The sequence below is a fragment of the Vombatus ursinus genome, unplaced genomic scaffold (assembly GCF_900497805.2).
Source record: "Vombatus ursinus unplaced genomic scaffold, bare-nosed wombat genome assembly UNPS02014460.1, whole genome shotgun sequence".
Classification (NCBI taxonomy): domain Eukaryota; kingdom Metazoa; phylum Chordata; class Mammalia; order Diprotodontia; family Vombatidae; genus Vombatus; species Vombatus ursinus.
The window spans coordinates 111,826-129,292 of NW_020954238.1; the positions used below are offsets into that span (position 1 = coordinate 111,826).

Genomic DNA, 17,467 nt, shown 5'->3' on the forward strand with positions numbered 1-17,467 from the left:
ATCCGGGATTTCATTGGCACAAGTCCTGGAAATTAATTAACATTCTAGAGACCTTCATTTCAAATTCTCTTAATGTCTGGATGGAACTGCTTTCTCAAATTGTCCATCTTTTTTCGTGGCTTGCTACCACACCAACCTACCATTAAATTGAGTTGTTAATGGGTCTAAGTCTTAAGCTCTAAGATGTGATGCAAATCTTTGACAAACTAGCCTAGGTCCACATTTCTTTGTGGCTTGTTTGCACCTCCAGTTTTAATCCTACCAACTCATGGAAATTACAATATCAATACTTTCCATGTGCAATGATATTACCTGCTTAATAAGTATTGCTGAATGAATAAATGAATGAATAATTTTCTCTGTGAGGGTGACAGGTTGAGTTATATCCATACTCTTATTTACTTTAAGAATCAGAGGATTTCCTGCCTGGTGAGTCTTCAGGAATCTTTGAATCCATGAATATATTTACTCTAATTTCCTTGCTTACCTAATACTGTTGAAGACCCAGAGGTAATTAGAAGACCATTTTTTTTTCAAATTCTTTCTGGTGACAGTTCGCCCTGTTGGTCTGCCTTTTTCTATTTTTTTCTATCTCTCCACCTCTCTGTATTTGTCTTTCTGTGTCTCTGGCTCTGCCTGTATCTGCTTCCCTGTCTATCTGTCTGTCTCTATCTTTGTTCTCTGGCTCTGTGTCTGTGTCTTTCTCTGTGTCTGTCTGTCTGCTTCTCCCTGTCTTCCCTCACCCACCTGCATTTAAAAATACTTTCTCTCTTTGCTTCCTCAGGCATTTCTGAGCGCTGAAAGCTATTTCTTCTGCATCCCTTGCTTGAGGTTTCCACAGTGGAGCAGACTTTTCTTTCTTTCTAAAGGGATGGATTTCTGGACTCCCACTGTGAGTTCAAGTATTTTTGTCCAGGGAAAACATTTAAAGAGATTTAAGCTCGGGTTATGAGACAGAATGCTTGAGTGTGTTCAATGTATTCAGTTTTTAAGGATGAAGTGTATCCATCCTTTACATTGAAACTTATCTGGATGAAGGAAAAGGGAGCATTAGTGAGGAGAAAGGAGGCAAAAGAGGAAGGAAGCCATGCACTTTCACTTCATCCTGTTTTGCTCTCCTGTCATGAAAATGATCTCAAGGAGATTTCAGGACTAGTGGTAATCCTAGAGTCAGAAGGACTGTACCTGTCCAATCTGGGGCAAATTCTTTCACCTCACTCATACTCAGTTTTCTCATTCATGTAAGGTGGTTCACGGGGCTGTTCCAGGTTCAAATGGCATAATATGAAGATCTTCATTTTGCATTTGACAAGGGATATGAGGAGTCTTTGGATTGTTTTCTGCTTGGGTACTCAAACAGATAAGGTGAACCCATCTGCATTTATTAATGTGTATCACTTGCCAAGCCCCATCTGTCTAGAGAACTAAGCAATATATTCACAGCTAGATTGCAGAAGCTTCTGGAATCTCTTTAGCCACTGCAACAAAGAATGCCTTGATAAAGTAGTTCCTTATAGCAACCCAGTAATAATATTAACATTTATAACCAGAAACCACTGTATCAAAGCAATTCTCTCAATTGACTTGTAAGCACTTGGCTTTAGGCAACTTACAACAAAATAAGGAAGAATAAAGCATAAAAAATCTGGTCCTGGTGAAGCAGTATATTGGGAGGAAATAGTTCTAGAGACAGGGGGAGAAGAAAAGTGTAGGAACTTCTCTCTGCTAACTTTAAAGTGCTATATAAGCATGAACTGATGCTGCTGCTGCTGCTTCTGAGTAGCATAGCATTGAACCATGGAGAGGTGGGGAGAGGGACAGCCTTGGCTTCCTGATTTAGGTCTTGTATCTGACAAGATCCATTATGCTCTGCACATCACAGTACATTAGAGCCCCCCAGTAAGTTGGGCAGAAGGTACTACTTTGTCCTGGTAGAGGGAATTTCCACACAAAACATCCCCACAACTATGAAATAATGGGTATGGGCATTGCCATTTTTATGGTTTTGGAATCAGAAGACCTGGGTTTGGATCTCGCTGCCCTTACTTCCTCTCTGTGTGTGCCATAGGAAGAACCTTTACTTGCCTGACATTCTCTTTGCTTAATTGTAAAATGAAGAAATTGGGTCAGATTGGGTCTGGGGTCCTATTACCTATAAATGTTAGGTTTTGTTTTTTTCTCATTTGACTGAGACTTTCGTGTGTGATGCTAAGACACCTGGTCACTCTCGTCACTCAGACTTTAGATGTAGATGAATATCAATTGGATTGTTCTGGCAAATACCCCAAATAGATGATTGGAGGCGTCTGATCTATACAATCTGACCCAAAACTTGGGTTGAGGTGCTAAAAGAGAACTAATTCTTTCTAACGAAGAGTAAGTGATATCTAAGGGCTGAGAAAAAGTCTACTTGTTGAAAATAATGTTGGGAAATAGAATAGATTCACTGAATTAAGTAATTAAGTCAGGCAATGATATATGTCACCCCTTCCCCACCACATATGCGTATGTGAGCACGCACACTAAAACACATCCACATCCACATACAAAGAAAGCATACACAGACCCCAATGTCTTCTCCAACTCAGCAGCTTTAGAAGCAATAAGCTTTCCCTGATATCACCTTGCTCTTCATCATGGCTGCCCTTTGCTTTCAGGTACAGGAATCAATCGATTGAATTCTGGACATTTTTTAACATGAAGTACAGTAATCGTTCCTAGCTCCCCAACAGTCATGGAACAGAGCTGAGGAATCAGGTATAGAATACCTGTCTTTTGAGGTATGAAGTTGGGAGTCAGACGTCCGGTATGAGGAATGGAGTGCCTGGCATCAGTGTCAGAGGTAGCACGGCTCTGAAGATGGCATACTGGCTGGCTCCAAGGACACCCTTGGGTGCTGTCCCACTCTGACATCACTCACTCTTTTTGCCCATCTTCCTTTTACATCTCTCCCCATATTTCCACACACAGCTGCACAGCTGCCTTTAGCCTCCCACTTCTCCAGGCTTTCAGAGCCCTTGCTCTGTTTGTTACATTGCTTGTTACCACCCAATGCCTCCCTCAAGCTATCACAGATTCCTTATGTGGGAAAGGTCTACCAAAGGTGACCTCCTTCCTATATTGTAGGAGGGCTATGCCTACCCTGTTCTTGACAAGAGGACATGTTTTTTGTGAAGATCTTCAGAGAAAGAAGCTCCACAGACTCTATTAGTCACTTCTCCACATCTGGGAGTTTGTCCTTTTGTCTAATTTAAATTTCAGGGAAGGCAGTATCACATGATGGGGAGAGATGGTTTGAAACAATTACAAAACATATAAACACCTGGGTTTTACTAACACCTCTGAAACTTATCACATTTCTGTGAACCTCAGTTCTCTCAGTTGGGTACAAATATTTGGATTTTCTATATCAAAGGGCTCTTGGGAAAGCAATGTTCTGCATAAGGAAAAATACTATAAAAATGTGAACTGCTATTAGTAATTATCTGTTGAAGTATGTCTTAACATCTAGTCCTCAATGGAGATTGACAATGCCTTTGTACAGATGGTTCCCACACTTGCTTGGCATAGAGCATGAAGCAATGAACTTAGAGTCAGAATGGCCTGACTTTTAATTCTTACTCAGACAGTGACTGGTTATGAGAACCTGGAAAAGTACATTATTCTCCCTTGGCCTCAGTTTCCTCATCTGTAAATTGAGTAAGTTGGACCTGATGATCTCAAAGTGTCTTTCCAACTCGAAATGTGTGATCCCAGTGATCCCAGTTTTGATGCCCCTCTCACCTTTACAAGTGAACAACAGAATACTAGTCTGGTACTGCTCAGCTGGTACTGATTCAACTCCTGAAGATAGCTGCTGCAGGGAAGGGCAGATCTGACATCCTATATGTGTTCTCTGGTACTGTCAGCTGTGCTCCCATCTCCTCCTGCAGTGATTGTGTTGCCCAAGTCCTCAGAGACCGCCTCTACAAGCATCTGCCATCTCTGCCCCAAACACTTCCCCAGAGCTCATTTACTTGTACATCCCTGGCACCTGACATAGAAACATGCCATCATCCATATATCGTCTTCTCTCTGGAGATGATTGTTGGCTTGTACTTTCACCCAGAACAGACCAAAAGGGAATACACTGGCAATCACTGAAAAATGCATTGAGAAGAGAATTTCTGAGCTGGCTATAGCTTTTAGACATTATACAATTCAACCCCTTCACTTTAAAATTATAAGAGTAATTTCCAGATATGAGAAGGGACTTCCTTAACTTGACATTGAAGGTCCTTGGTAAAATGAGGAGGGCAAGCTACATGTCTGTCAATGGGGGCGTTTTAGAATTATAGAGTTAGAAGCTGAGGTGTGCTGGGGCCAGCTTCAAGTGGATGACAAGAGCTGATCGTGAAATTTTCAGTGTGAATATTTGTATCTTGGAAATCCATAAATTACTACAAATCAGGGCATAATTTACTGTGTTGTTGATTGTCTGGATTCAAAGTGATCAAAATGCTGTTAATTCAGATTAAAATAAAAATTGAATCAAGCATACTTTTTGGGGAGTGGGGTGGAGTAGAGTCAGTTAGACTTTTACCAGTGCAGTCCTGACTGGAAGGCTCTTTTCTTTTCATTTCAGGAGAGGCCGTCTGACCCAACAACGGGAACACTGGGACTAGTGATGGGAGACTTGAATCCTGGCCCTGAGAGGACTTGCTCAATCAGCTGAAATTCCCTTCACTTCTCAGGACACTCAACAGTCCAATGGGCATATTGATATTACATTTGTATTGCTTCCTGTTAGAGGTATTGTGGGAAGAAATGGGGATCCCCTACTTTCACTAGCCCTTGAGTTTACTGTTCCTCCAAATCTATTGGGGCACAACGACTCCTAGGATCTTCCAGACAACGCAATATGATTTCCTTATGTTACTGTCTGAAGGTCCAATGAATTCAAGGGAGGCCTACGGTCAGTGCCAGAACCAGAACAGCTCAGAAGAGAGCAAACACTACCCTGGACTTCATTCCAAGAATTCCTGAGATTGCTCTCCTCAGACATATACTGACTCTACTACCTTCCCCCTTTCCCACATCCATACTCACAAATACACCCACATATATGCTCACAAACATACACATACAAACATACACCTTGGAGGTCAGACAGGGGAATCTACATCTTCATCCCTTTCTCCATAATCTCAGACAGGGCCTAATCCTCCTCTCACCTTGCTTGAAGGCTTTTAGTACTTTTGTTCCATCTGGAGCCACCTAAAATCTCATTTCCTCTGATCCCCAACATGTACATGATATAGAATCACCAAGTATCTCTTTGTCTCTATAGCAATTATGGTCTCCAGGGCCAACAGTGATTCAAAATGCAATCTCTTCCCTGTAGCAAAGAGAAGCATTCCTAACTTCTCCATAGCAAAGGAGGATTTACTTTCCTTCCAAGGAGATTACAGACTCCTGTGCTTATATGATCTCTCACATTTATATTTGAGAGTCATTCTTTTTTTCTAATTAAAATTCCAAGGAAGACAGGATGGCATGGTGAGGAGAGTGGACTCAAAATAACAATAATACTATGGCTTTAGTCCCATCTCTAGTACTCACTGGATTCTTGTTCCCTTGGCTCAACTATAAAATGAGTACAAATACTTGGTATGCTTCCATCAAAGACCAGTTGAGAGAAAAATCCTCTGCATATTGGACAGTGCTTGGTAGGGCAGTGATTACTGTGTCAGACTTGGAGTCAGGAAGCTTGGAATTAAAATACTGCTTGGGAAACTGCCTATCTGTGTGACCCTGGACAAGTATCTTAACCTCTCTCAGCCTCAGTTTCCTCAATATTAAAATGAGAGTAATAGCACCTGTCTCATAGGGTTTTTGTGAGGTCCAAAGGGAATCATCTAGGCAAAAGACTTGGCCAGTCTTGGAGTACTTTATCCATGCTAGCTCATTGCATCAATGTAAGCTGTATTTAGCTGTTGGAGTATCTCCTGTGGTTGAATCTTCAATGTCAACATAGAATGGCTTTCCACAGACTGTCCTCCATGATCCCTTGGGGATAGTACATGTGGAGTCATGAAGCCCTGGCTTTGAATCCAGGCTCTGGCCCTTAATACCTATGTGACTTTGGGTAAGTCCATTAACTGCCTCAATTTCCTCATCTTTGAAATGAGGAGGTTGGAATTGGTGATCTCAAATGTTTCTTTCACTCTAAAGATGTGATTCTCTGATCCCAGTTTTGATGGCCTTCTCATCTCTAAACATGATGTGGATTAACTGACCCATTCAATGCCATTGCCTAGCTGGTCCTGATGCAATTTCCAAAGCTAGTGTCAGCAGGGAAAGGAAGAATTGAAATTCTATATTTGTCCTTTCACATGACCAAGTTTGCTTATACCTCCTGTTTCTGTGGTCACTGTGCTGTCCAAATCCTCAGGGAATACCTGTCCAGCCATCCCCCAATCATGCCCCAAATACTGCACCTGGGCTTGTTTATTTGTGCATTTATTTCTTCCTGGACTCTCAGACTCACCATCATCCATCCATCATCTCTGAAGATCATAGTTGGCTTGTATATTGACATTGAGTAATAGAGTGAGGAGAGAATTCCTGAGTTGGCCATAACTTTTAGAAGTTATCTCATTTGATCCCTTCATTAATATATACGTATACATATATGTATACACACACACACATATATATACCTATGTACATATACAAACATTTTTGTATATATGTATATATATTACATATGCACACAGATTTCTAGATATGAGAAGGTACTTGCTTTACTTCAAATTGGGGATTTGTGGTAGAGTCAGGGGTACAACCTCCTTGTCTGACAGTGATAGCAGTTTTATAGTCTTTCCACTACAGGGAAAACAAGAGTTTTAGAACTGAAAGATCCCTCCCTGTTCCATTCAGCAGAGAAATCTTGGCTCAAGTTGATATCCTTAGGATACTGATCTCATAGCTGTGTCAACAGACATGTACAACTTAATAAATTTCTGGATATAGCTACACATTTCTCTCCAGATTGCCTGGACAAGTTCACAGTGCCATGAAATATATCAATATACCTCTTCTCCCAAACCATCTCTAGAATTCATCAATTTCCTTTTCTGGCAACTTTCCCAACCTTATGAGTGTGAGTTGAAGCCTTATAGTTTCTTTAATTTGCATTTCTCTAATTTGAAGCATTTTTAAAATATGGTTATTGATAGATTGAATTTCTTCCTCTGTAAAATTGCCTGTTAATACCTTTGATCATTTATCACCTGGGGAATATCTCTCATTGTCATTAATTTATTAATTTGCTATACATGTTGGGATTGGAATTTATCAGGGAGACCTGAAAATACTTTCACCATTTACCTGTTTCCATTCTAAACACAAGTGATCTTTCTATATATTCAGGATAAAAATACTTTATTTTGTCATTGGGGAAGAGCAATGTGTGTGTGTGTGTGTGTGAGAGAGAGAGAGAAAGAGAGAGAGAGAGAAAGAGAGAGAGAGAGAGAGAGCTGTTTTCAGTCTGAGAAAATACCCTACTGAACATGGAGAAGTTGGATTCCAGATAGCTGGCCAGTAAGGAATTCACTGACAGTGTCAATGATACCAATGATAGCAATGATACCAATGATACATGATACCAAGAACAATGCAGTTTCATAGTACCTTTGGTGTAGCCATGACAATGAAAGATTTTTTGCCATGAGTTACAGACTTTTAAATCATTATAAATATTATTTTAAAATTTGGCTGCTACCCTCTACATATGAGATTGTTACGTAATGGAGGAATTGAAACAGGAATCATTAACATCATTTTTGCTATGAATTAACCCAGAATTCATTAAGTAAATTCAACAAATAAATAGAATTGCCTATAGATTTTCTTGGGGAAGACAAATATGTGAGTTGGTTGAGTTCATTTCATTGTATATTTAAAGGTCGTGAGAAGCGTCATTTTTTGGTGTCAACCCAAAAAATGCATTGATGCTACTTTTCCCACACAGTTCTAATAGGCCATCCATGGGCACAGAGCTGTTGTGCTAATCTCACTGTTCTATGCCTTTGAAACCTGGACAGTCTACCCGCATTATGCCAGGAAACTGAATTGCTTCCATTTGAATTGTCTTAAGATGATTCTGAAGATCACCAGGGAGGATAAGATACCAGACACTGAGTTCTTTCTTGAACTACACTGCCAAGAATTCAAACTCTGCTTCAGAGAGTGCAGCTCTGATGAGTTGGTCATGTTCTAATGCAAAACTTCCACTTGCCAAAAAGACGATTTATGGAGAACACAAACAAGGCAAGTGCTCATGTGGTGGTCAGAAGAAGTGATAGAAGGACATGCACAAGGTCTGTCTTAAGAACTTGCTATTGATTGTGTGACATGGGAGACACTGGCACAGGACTGCTCAGCATGGTGAGTCCTCATCAGAGAAGTTGCTGTGCTCTATGAGCAAAGCAAAACTGAAGTAGCTCAAAAGAAATGGGAGATGCACAAATTTAGAGAATCCACCCTAAATGTTCACCTGCCCTATTTGTGCCCGACCTGTGGTAGAACATTTGGAGCTCATATTGGTCTGATCAGCCACAGTTGGACACACTGTAATTTGACTCTAGCTCAGTGACGGCATTGTGGTTCTCTTCCAGAATGAAGGGCAACAGCCATGAGCATTGAATCTAATTTTACATAAATCTTACTTTCTGTGCATTAGGGCCTTTCCTAAAACCTTCTTCAGGGCACATAAGACATCTTTATTTCTGAGGCTGTAGATAATAGGGTTGAGCATGGGAGTAAGAATGGTATATAAGATGGCTAAGACCTTGTCCTGACCAGGAGTATGATAGGACTTTGGCCTCATGTATGTAAAGATAAATGGCCCATAGTACATGACAACCACAGTCAGGTGGGAGGAGCAAGTAGAGAAGGCTTTTTTCTGGGCCTCCACAGATTTAATGTGAAGCACAGCATAGAGAATCTGACCATAAGAGGCAAGAATGATGGAAAAGGGAATTAGGAGGAAGAACCCAGCACTCACATAGATTCCTCTTTCATAGTGTGATGTGTCAACACAGGAGAGTTTCAACATGGCTGGGATTTCACAGAAAAAGTGGTCAATGACCCTTGTGCCACAAAAGGGGAGGTGCAGTGTGTACGTTGTGTGAATTGTAGAGTTGATGGTTCCCACAAGCCAGCATCCGGCAGCCATAAGGACACTGATCTGATGGTCCATGAGGATGGGATAATGCAGTGGGTGGCAGATGGCTACATAGCGATCATAGGACATGGCTGCAAATAGAAGACATTCAGCACCTAAAAAGATGAGGGAGAGGAAGATCTGGAACCCACAACCTGCAAATGTGATGGACTGCTGGCCAGAAATGAAGTTACTGGCCATCTTGGGAACGATGTTGGAGATGTGCAAGATATCCATGAAAGAGAGATGGCTGAGGAGGAAGTACATTGGGGTGTGGAGCCGGGTGTCGAGGTGGATAAGAAGAATCAACACTGTGTTCCCCATAATTGCCACCATAAAAATGAGGAGAATAAGCATCAAGAATAGCAGTCCGTACTGGTTTGGATGCAATAATCCTAGTAGGATGAAATCTCTAGCAGAAGTCTGATTCTTTTCCTCCCACATCAGTGTGATTTCACTTTTAGCCTAAAGGCCAAAAGACAAGTTTTAGAAAAGGAAGAAGATTGTAAAAATACAAAGTCCAGAACCAAGTCTGTGGCTACAAATAGTGATTGTCAGCAAGTCATTTCATTGATTAGGTCAGTAAGTTACAACTCAAAGAAATCAATCAAATGAATTACTTGAATTAGCTGAGTCCTTGGGATGATCAATTCATTGATTGAAGGGCTGAAAAAAATCAGCTTGGTTCTACATTCATGTCCTTTTCCTCGTTGATTTCTTACCTTCATAGGCAATCAGGAAGCTGATTCTGCCTCTCGATGCCTCCTCTCTACTCCAGTTAAATAGCAAGAAACATTTTCTAATGCAATGAAGAGATCAACCACTGAAGGAACTTTGTGGGAGAACTGTTTGGTTGTAAAATATGTAAATACAACAGACTCAGGAGTAAAACTTTCCCTGAGTCAACCAAGGATTGTTTTGTTCATATCATCATCATTTTTGCCCTCATCACCATTACCATTACTATTTTTTAAAACTTGTCTGAGGCTGGATTTAATCTCAGGTCTTCCTGACTCGAGACTGAGCTGTACCTGTTATTGTATCACTTAACTGTCCAATTTAATATACCATAATTGTGTCTAAAAGGAAGTTTTATTGGAGATTTCTGCAGTAGCATTATAACTCTTAGTGCTTTCAAAACAGGGTTGCTTCCAACATGTATTGTTGGTCTAGTCTGGCCACTCTTCCCACATTCACCTTCTTAAATGTCATTTACAATGGGCATTTCTTCTCTTTTGCATTCTTTCTTCTAACAAGTCATAGAACTGACTATTTGTAGAAAGCCCATTTGGAATGAATACTGCCTTGATAACCAGTCCCTTTACATCTATTAAATTGGAGTTGTTTTCATTTTGTTTGGTGATTCTATTTGGCAACCACCATATCTCACATCTACCAATTGTCTTCACAATTAAGTTATTTATGAAATATTGACATAGTGTTAAGACTTTGACCTTTTTATTCTTACAAACTAGGTCACCCTGACTCTCTCTTAGCCCACCTCATCAATCTCTTACCAAAACTTCTCAATTTTATCTTCCTCACATCTCTTTTATTTGCCCCCTTCTCAGCTCTGATAACACCACTACCTTGGGGAAGGCCAGCCATCACCTAATGCCTGATAGTTGGTCTACCTGCCTCAAGGCTTTTTTCTAAACTCCAGGCCATTCTCTCCTCACCTGTTAAAGCAATATTCTTAAAGCACAGGGATTAGCATGTCACCTACGAACTGCTGTAGCTCCCTATCACTTCTAGGCACAAATATAAAATTTTCTGTTTAACATTCAAAGACTCTCATAACCTATTCCTGATAGTTTTCAATCTTCTCTAGATTGTAAGCTCCTTGAGGACAGGGGGTATCTTGCTTCTTTTTGTATCCCCAGCATGCAGAACAATTCCTATGGCAAAGCAAGTGTTTAATAAATGCTTTTGAATTGAATTGAATTTGTATACATCACCTTCTCCCAATGTACTGTGTGATCCAGTGATGCTGACCGCCATCACACTTCCTCAAACCGCACACTCCATCTGGCAGCTCTGGGCACTTGCACTGTCCTCTGTATCTGGAAGGCTCTGTCTTCTCTTTGTTTTCCTTGGCTGCCTTCAAGTACCAAATGAAATCTCAGCTTCTACAGGAAACTTTCCCTATCTTTTTTTTTTAAACCTTCCCTATTCCTGAATTCAAATACTTTCCCCAGGTTGATTATTTCCTATGTATTCTGTCTATAGATTGCTTGTACATAGTCATTTACATATTATGTTCCCCAATAGATTGCAAACTCCTTGATGATCAGGGTTGTCTTTTGCCCTACTTCACATTCCTAGTACTTAGTAAAATCCCAATATACAGTAGGTGCTTAATAAATGTTTATTGATTGGTTTATAATTGCATTGACAATGGTTCTTAAGTTTTTCAAAGTTGTTCTTCTTTACAATATTGTAATAATCATTGTATAAATTGTTCTGATTACACTCACTCCTCTATTTCAATTCATGTGAACCACCCCTCATTTCTCTGAATTCACCCCTTTCATTATTTTTATGAAGAAATAATAGTTACATTCTTATGCTATAATATATGTGATAGGTCTGAAATTGATAGATAGATAAATAGAATGAAAAAAAAGAAAGATATCACACGCCCCCTAAACTACTTGGCTTAAAAAAACAACAAGATTACGGACACCACAATTGATAAATAGTGTAAAAAACAATCAAGCAAATGGAAATGATTATTTTCAATGTGTAAGTGGTGAAATAGATTGTATCCAGAGTTATCTACATTCATCGTCCATACATCCATGACTGCTAACTTTTCAATTCTGGAAACATTGTCTCACTGCGTAGTCTTCTTGGAATGTCTATCAGAGGACTTATATTTCCTAACACACACACACACACACACACACACACACACACAGAAAGAGTAGAAAGAGTGGTGAGCTAGATATGATAAGAAATGAGATTTTTCTAGTTTATTTCATAAACATTTTGTAAACTGCATTGGTAGCTGAGTTTATTGATTAATTAATGTGGTATATTTTAATCTAAGTGATTTATGAGGCAATATATATTCATTAGTCATGTTAGCAGTAGAGATGATAGTGAGTAATAAAATGAACAAGTAGAAGGAAAGGGGCAGGTGTGTTCATAGCAAGTATTGACAAAATGCTTAGTTGAGCCGATAAATGACGTTTACGGTATTCCTATGATCTATCAGCTTTGTAACACTGTCAGCAAAGACAATAAGGCAAAGCTGGCCTAACTTATTCTTGAGGGAGCCATGCTCATTCTTTTTGATCATTACTTCTTTTTCTAAATGTTCATTTAGGATTTTATGTATATATACACACACACACATATATATATATATACATATATGTGTGTGTGTGTGTGTATTCTAAAATTTCTGCTGGAACTAAAGTCCAGCTCATATTACTGTGGGTTGTAAATTCTATTCTCTTCCATTGTTTTTGAAAATTTGCCCGACATTTGCCTTCCTCCAATCCTCTTTTCCAATTCACCACAATATTTCATATGTCACTGGCATTTACTCAACAATTACACCTGCCAGTTCTTTCTGCAGCTGAGGATATAGGTCACAGGAGAAGCACCAGAGCAGAGTGGAAATACTCTCTCGAATACTGTCTCACTAATTTTCTAGATGTGTGACACTTTTTAAATCATTTAACCTCTTTGACACTCCATTTTCTCCACTATAAATTGCAGAAAATAGTACCTCACATAGTTGTGATGAGATATGAAAATAATGTAAGGAAAGCACTTTGTCACCATTAAAGCACTATATCAATATTTTGTTGTTATTGTTCAGTTATTCAGTCATGTCCTACTCTTGGTGATCCCATGGACTAGAGAAGCCAGGCCCTTCTGTCCTCTGCCTCTTTAAGTCTGTCCAAGCTCATGTTCATTGGTTTCATGACACTATTTATCCATCTCATGCTCTTCAGTCCCTTTTCCTTTTGCCTTCAATCTTTCCCAACATCAGGATCTTTTCCAGTGATCCCATCTTCTGATTACATGGCCAAAGTATTTGAACTTCATCTTCAGTATTTGACCTTCTAGTGAATAGCCTGAATTAATTTCTTTAAGTATTGACTGATTATCTAGCCCCACAGTTCAAAAGCATCAGTTCTGCAGTGGTCAGTTTTCCTCATAGTCCGACTCTCATAGCCATGCATTGCTATTGGAAAAACCTCAGCTTTGCTCACAGGGATATTTGTCCACTGGAGAAAGAAACAGCAAACCACTCCAGTATCTTTGCAAGAAAATCCCATGGGCAGTATTAGAATGATATCAATATTACCTATGATTATCTAAGTTACTTGAATAGAATTCATGAAGGGTTATCTCTTACTATGCTATCTCCTCCCTAACTCTGACTAATAAAAGTCTAGGAGTCATTTGTCTTATGTTCTTTCCAGCACTAAAGTCATCTTCCTTGGCAAAAAAAAGGGAGCCATATATAAACTGAGCAGCCTTCACTTCCCTCCCTCGTCATTGATTATCATGTCAACCATGTTGAGCACTGGTCTTTCCCTTTCTTTGATCTTGCTTTTCCACCCCACAGAGCTCAAAGAAAACTCTCTTAATTGCTTTCCTCACCAGCCTCACCTTATTGTTATCTTTAGAAACACAATAAATTTAGTGTTCTATCTTGCACACATCCCACTAAGTACCTTGGAGAGTGTCTTTCAATAAATATCACTGGAATAAAAAAAAGAGGGAAACTCTGATTGTAGAAGCTTCTATTTCATTGTCAACTCTTAGCAAAACTGCAAAGTCAGCCAAGTTCACTTTCAGGGTGTGCAGCCTCTTCATGCTGTACTGTTTTTCCACACTTGGTGCCCCTCTGATACCACCTTCTCAAAGCAACTGGACTCTTAAGATCCATCCTTCTCACCCCTTATTAAAATTTGCTTTCAAGGGAGCACCTCTAACTCCTTTGTCAAAAATAATACATGCTTATTAGTTGAAATGTCACTCTTAGGTTTATTCACCACTTCTCCAAGAGATTATAAGAAGGTAGAGAATGTCTTCCACAGGAGGAATCAGCATACACATGTTCTAGAATGTATCATTCTGAGAGATATTGAAATGAAAAGTAATTTTAAAAAATTAACAGAGTGTTCTAGGTTCTTGAGAGAAGCATTGTGGTATAGCTGAGAGGGCACTGGATTTGGAGTCAGGAAGAGTTGGGGTCAAATACCCTATCAAACACTTATTAGCTATGTGACTTTGGGAAAACCATTTCACTTTGCTACATCTCAGTTGTAAATTTAAGTTGTAAATCACAGTTGTAAAATTAGGTAAAATAGGTAAAATTAAGGCAATAGACTCACTTGCATTTAAGGACCTACCAAGAGGCCTTTTAAGTCTTTAATCCTTTCTTGGGAGAATTAATAAGAGAATCCATCCCAATCAATATAACTAGTATATTTGAACTTAGCAAAGTAACTGTTGTTTGACTTAACTGATCAAATTAGGAGGTTGTTCAACTACTGTGTTTTAAGTATTGTGAGGAAATGATTCTACAATTCAGTCAGTCTGACCCTAGTACCAAGAACTGCCCAAAATAGTCCTGGGTTTTAAATCTCCTGTGAAGATGAGCTGTTCTGCCCTTAGGTTGAACCAGACTGCATCTGATTACAATGTCTACTTGCTCAATCCACTTGGGTGACTGACATAGCAATGTCTTGGCTTGTTCAACCTGTCAAGTCCATTTTGCTTGTTGCCATGACCTTAGATTAGATGTAGAGAATTCTAAAATAGACAGTGTATTTGATCCATTTGATGAGGTGCTAATGATGGATCCCTAAAAGGCTCTGGACTTTCCCACATGGCCTAGGTCCCTGGCATTTGCCTGAGACTCATCTCAATATAATCCTTTCAACTGTCCTTGAATTGTGGCTTTGACCCTTCCCCAATCTTCAGTTCTCTATCACCTCTAACCTAGCCCAGTCCTGCATTGTCTGTTACCTCTGGATTTCCCCAGGCCCCCACACCTATCTATTCTGTTAACAGCAATGATGCTTCTCCAGTTAAAAAAGAGCAGTGTGATAGAACCCTTGTGAGTAACAGAACTCTGAGTTTATAAGTCCCTGGTGATCTTGACTTATCTGATCTCTGCTATGTTGGGCCTTACCAAGCTCTGAGATGCCAAGATACACGACTTGGTGAAAGGGCACTAGACTGAGAGATTTGGATTTTGCAGCCCCTTTAAAAGCAAGAAATAACACAGCTTGATCAACTTATAGAATATCAAGAGGCACCATAACTTAGTGTAATCACACTAATCTATGCATCAAGAGGACTGGGGATCTGATTGCTCCTTTGTAACTCATAAGCTGTGACGGGGGCAGATTCCTTTAGCACTCCAGAGCCATCTTGGACATCTATAAGGAGGGAATTGGATTCTCTGGCACCTGCAGAATGAGTATTAGCTTAGCACCCCCTCTTCACATCATGTTTTGTATATTCTCTCCCATGAACTTGTAAATGTTTAACAACCAGTTCTCTGAAAAGTAGGATACAGTTGGTTTAAATTTCATCTGCACTAATGACAAGTTCGCTATCCCTTTCTTATGTTTAAGCAAACAGTGGAACAAAGAAATCCACTGAACTTTGACGTGTAGATTCTGCTGATTCCTGAGATGTGAATGCTCACACTAAATAGATCACAATGGGAGCCTGCTCCAGCATGCCCTGACCCATCTTTGTGGTCTTCTCATCCTTATGGGCCAGCCAATGCTCCAGTCCCTCCAGGCAGCTTGGCTAACTACCCTGCTTCCCATTGATTTCTGCCACTTTGAGGTCATACTGTACCTAGAGTCAACACCAATTGCTTTGAATACTGTAGCTTTCAGTCCTCAAATGTAATAGTATCTTCCCTGAAGGCACAAAACCCTCCTTTCACTTCTCCAATCTCCCCTACCATACCAACCCCTATAATACTATTTTATCAAGTATAGATACTCATTACATTTATACATACACACACGCACACTTATATATATACACACATATGTATAACATATATTTACAAAATTTATTTATATATTATACTATTTTATGATATTTATATAGAGTATTTATATAATGCTTTTAGGCTTGAAAAATGCTATACAAATATCTCATTTTTATCCTCACAACAACACTGGGAGCTAGGAGCTATTCTTATTATTTTTCATATTTATTTATTATTTAAGAAGAATTATTTAATTATTTAGGAATAGATACTAATTATTTAATGATTTAGGAAGAATTATTTAATGATTTAAGAATTATTTAAGAATTAACTGAGGCATGGAAGAGTTAAGTGACTTGCCCAGGGCCATACATCTAGTTTGTACCTGAGTTCCTGCTAGATATATGCAAGATATAGATGCATAAAAACACATAAGTATTTTTCCAACCCTAACCCACATTTATTAATCACTCAATTCATCAAGGAATCAAACCATTTCTGGAGAATTCCAAATTCACTTTAACCCCATATAATTCAATAGATTATATAACCTGAGTATCAATTATAATGATACCCCTGTTGTCAGGTGACATCTTATTTTGAGATCTGAAAACATATTCCATACTTGAGATTCCAATACTTCCAATTTCTTCTTCCCCAGGAGTTGAGTCTTAGTGACAGAAGATAGGTGCTGATTCACCTAGTCCAGACAAATACCTATAGTCTGGGTAAAAGAGGATAACTGCAATCTCACTAAAATTTCCATGTTTATAGCTATGACTCCTTTGAAGAAATAACCTCAAAAACATCTTATGTAAGAAAGAATTTCCTATTGAATAAGGATTACTGGGAAAACTGGCATTCAGTCAGGTAGCAAATAGGGTTAGATCAACACCTTACCCCAAGACCACAGTAACCTGAAACAGACAGATGATCTAAATGTTGTTGTTACTGTTTGTCCTTCATTCTCTAAGAGAACCATGGCAACAGGAAGATGATGCCAGGACATGCAAGTGCGTTTGATTTAAGTGAATGGTGCGAAGTCACCAACCTCACTTTTTCCTCCAGAGTCATCTGGTTCAGTGGCCAGATATAGATCAGGACAACTGGACGTGGCCCAGGATGCAGTGGGGGACCTTGGCCTTTTCAAGCTAAGGTATTTAAGAGGTATCAATTTGACTGAGGCAATGCCCACTCAGTGATCCAGGATTAATAGCAAATGAGGCAGAGAATAGGTTTTTTACCTAGTTAAAAAAATCCATCTTGGAGAGGAA

At 39.3% G+C, this 17,467-nt stretch overlaps 1 protein-coding gene across 1 annotated transcript; it reads right to left on the reverse strand.

The window, feature by feature from the left end:
- Nucleotides 1-8,707: 8,707 nt before the first annotated feature.
- Nucleotides 8,708-9,655, reverse strand: LOC114042465 (olfactory receptor 2AJ1-like). The gene has a single exon (XM_027861153.1). It carries the CDS (start codon nt 9,650-9,652, stop codon nt 8,708-8,710), a length of 945 nt encoding a protein of 314 aa, XP_027716954.1. The 5' UTR covers nt 9,653-9,655.
- Nucleotides 9,656-17,467: the final 7,812 nt, after the last annotated feature.

Coding starts and splice junctions, on each gene's coding strand:
- LOC114042465 (XM_027861153.1), bottom strand. CDS start 9,652: ATGTGGGAGGAAAAGAATCAGACTTCTGCTAGAGATTTCATCCTACTA.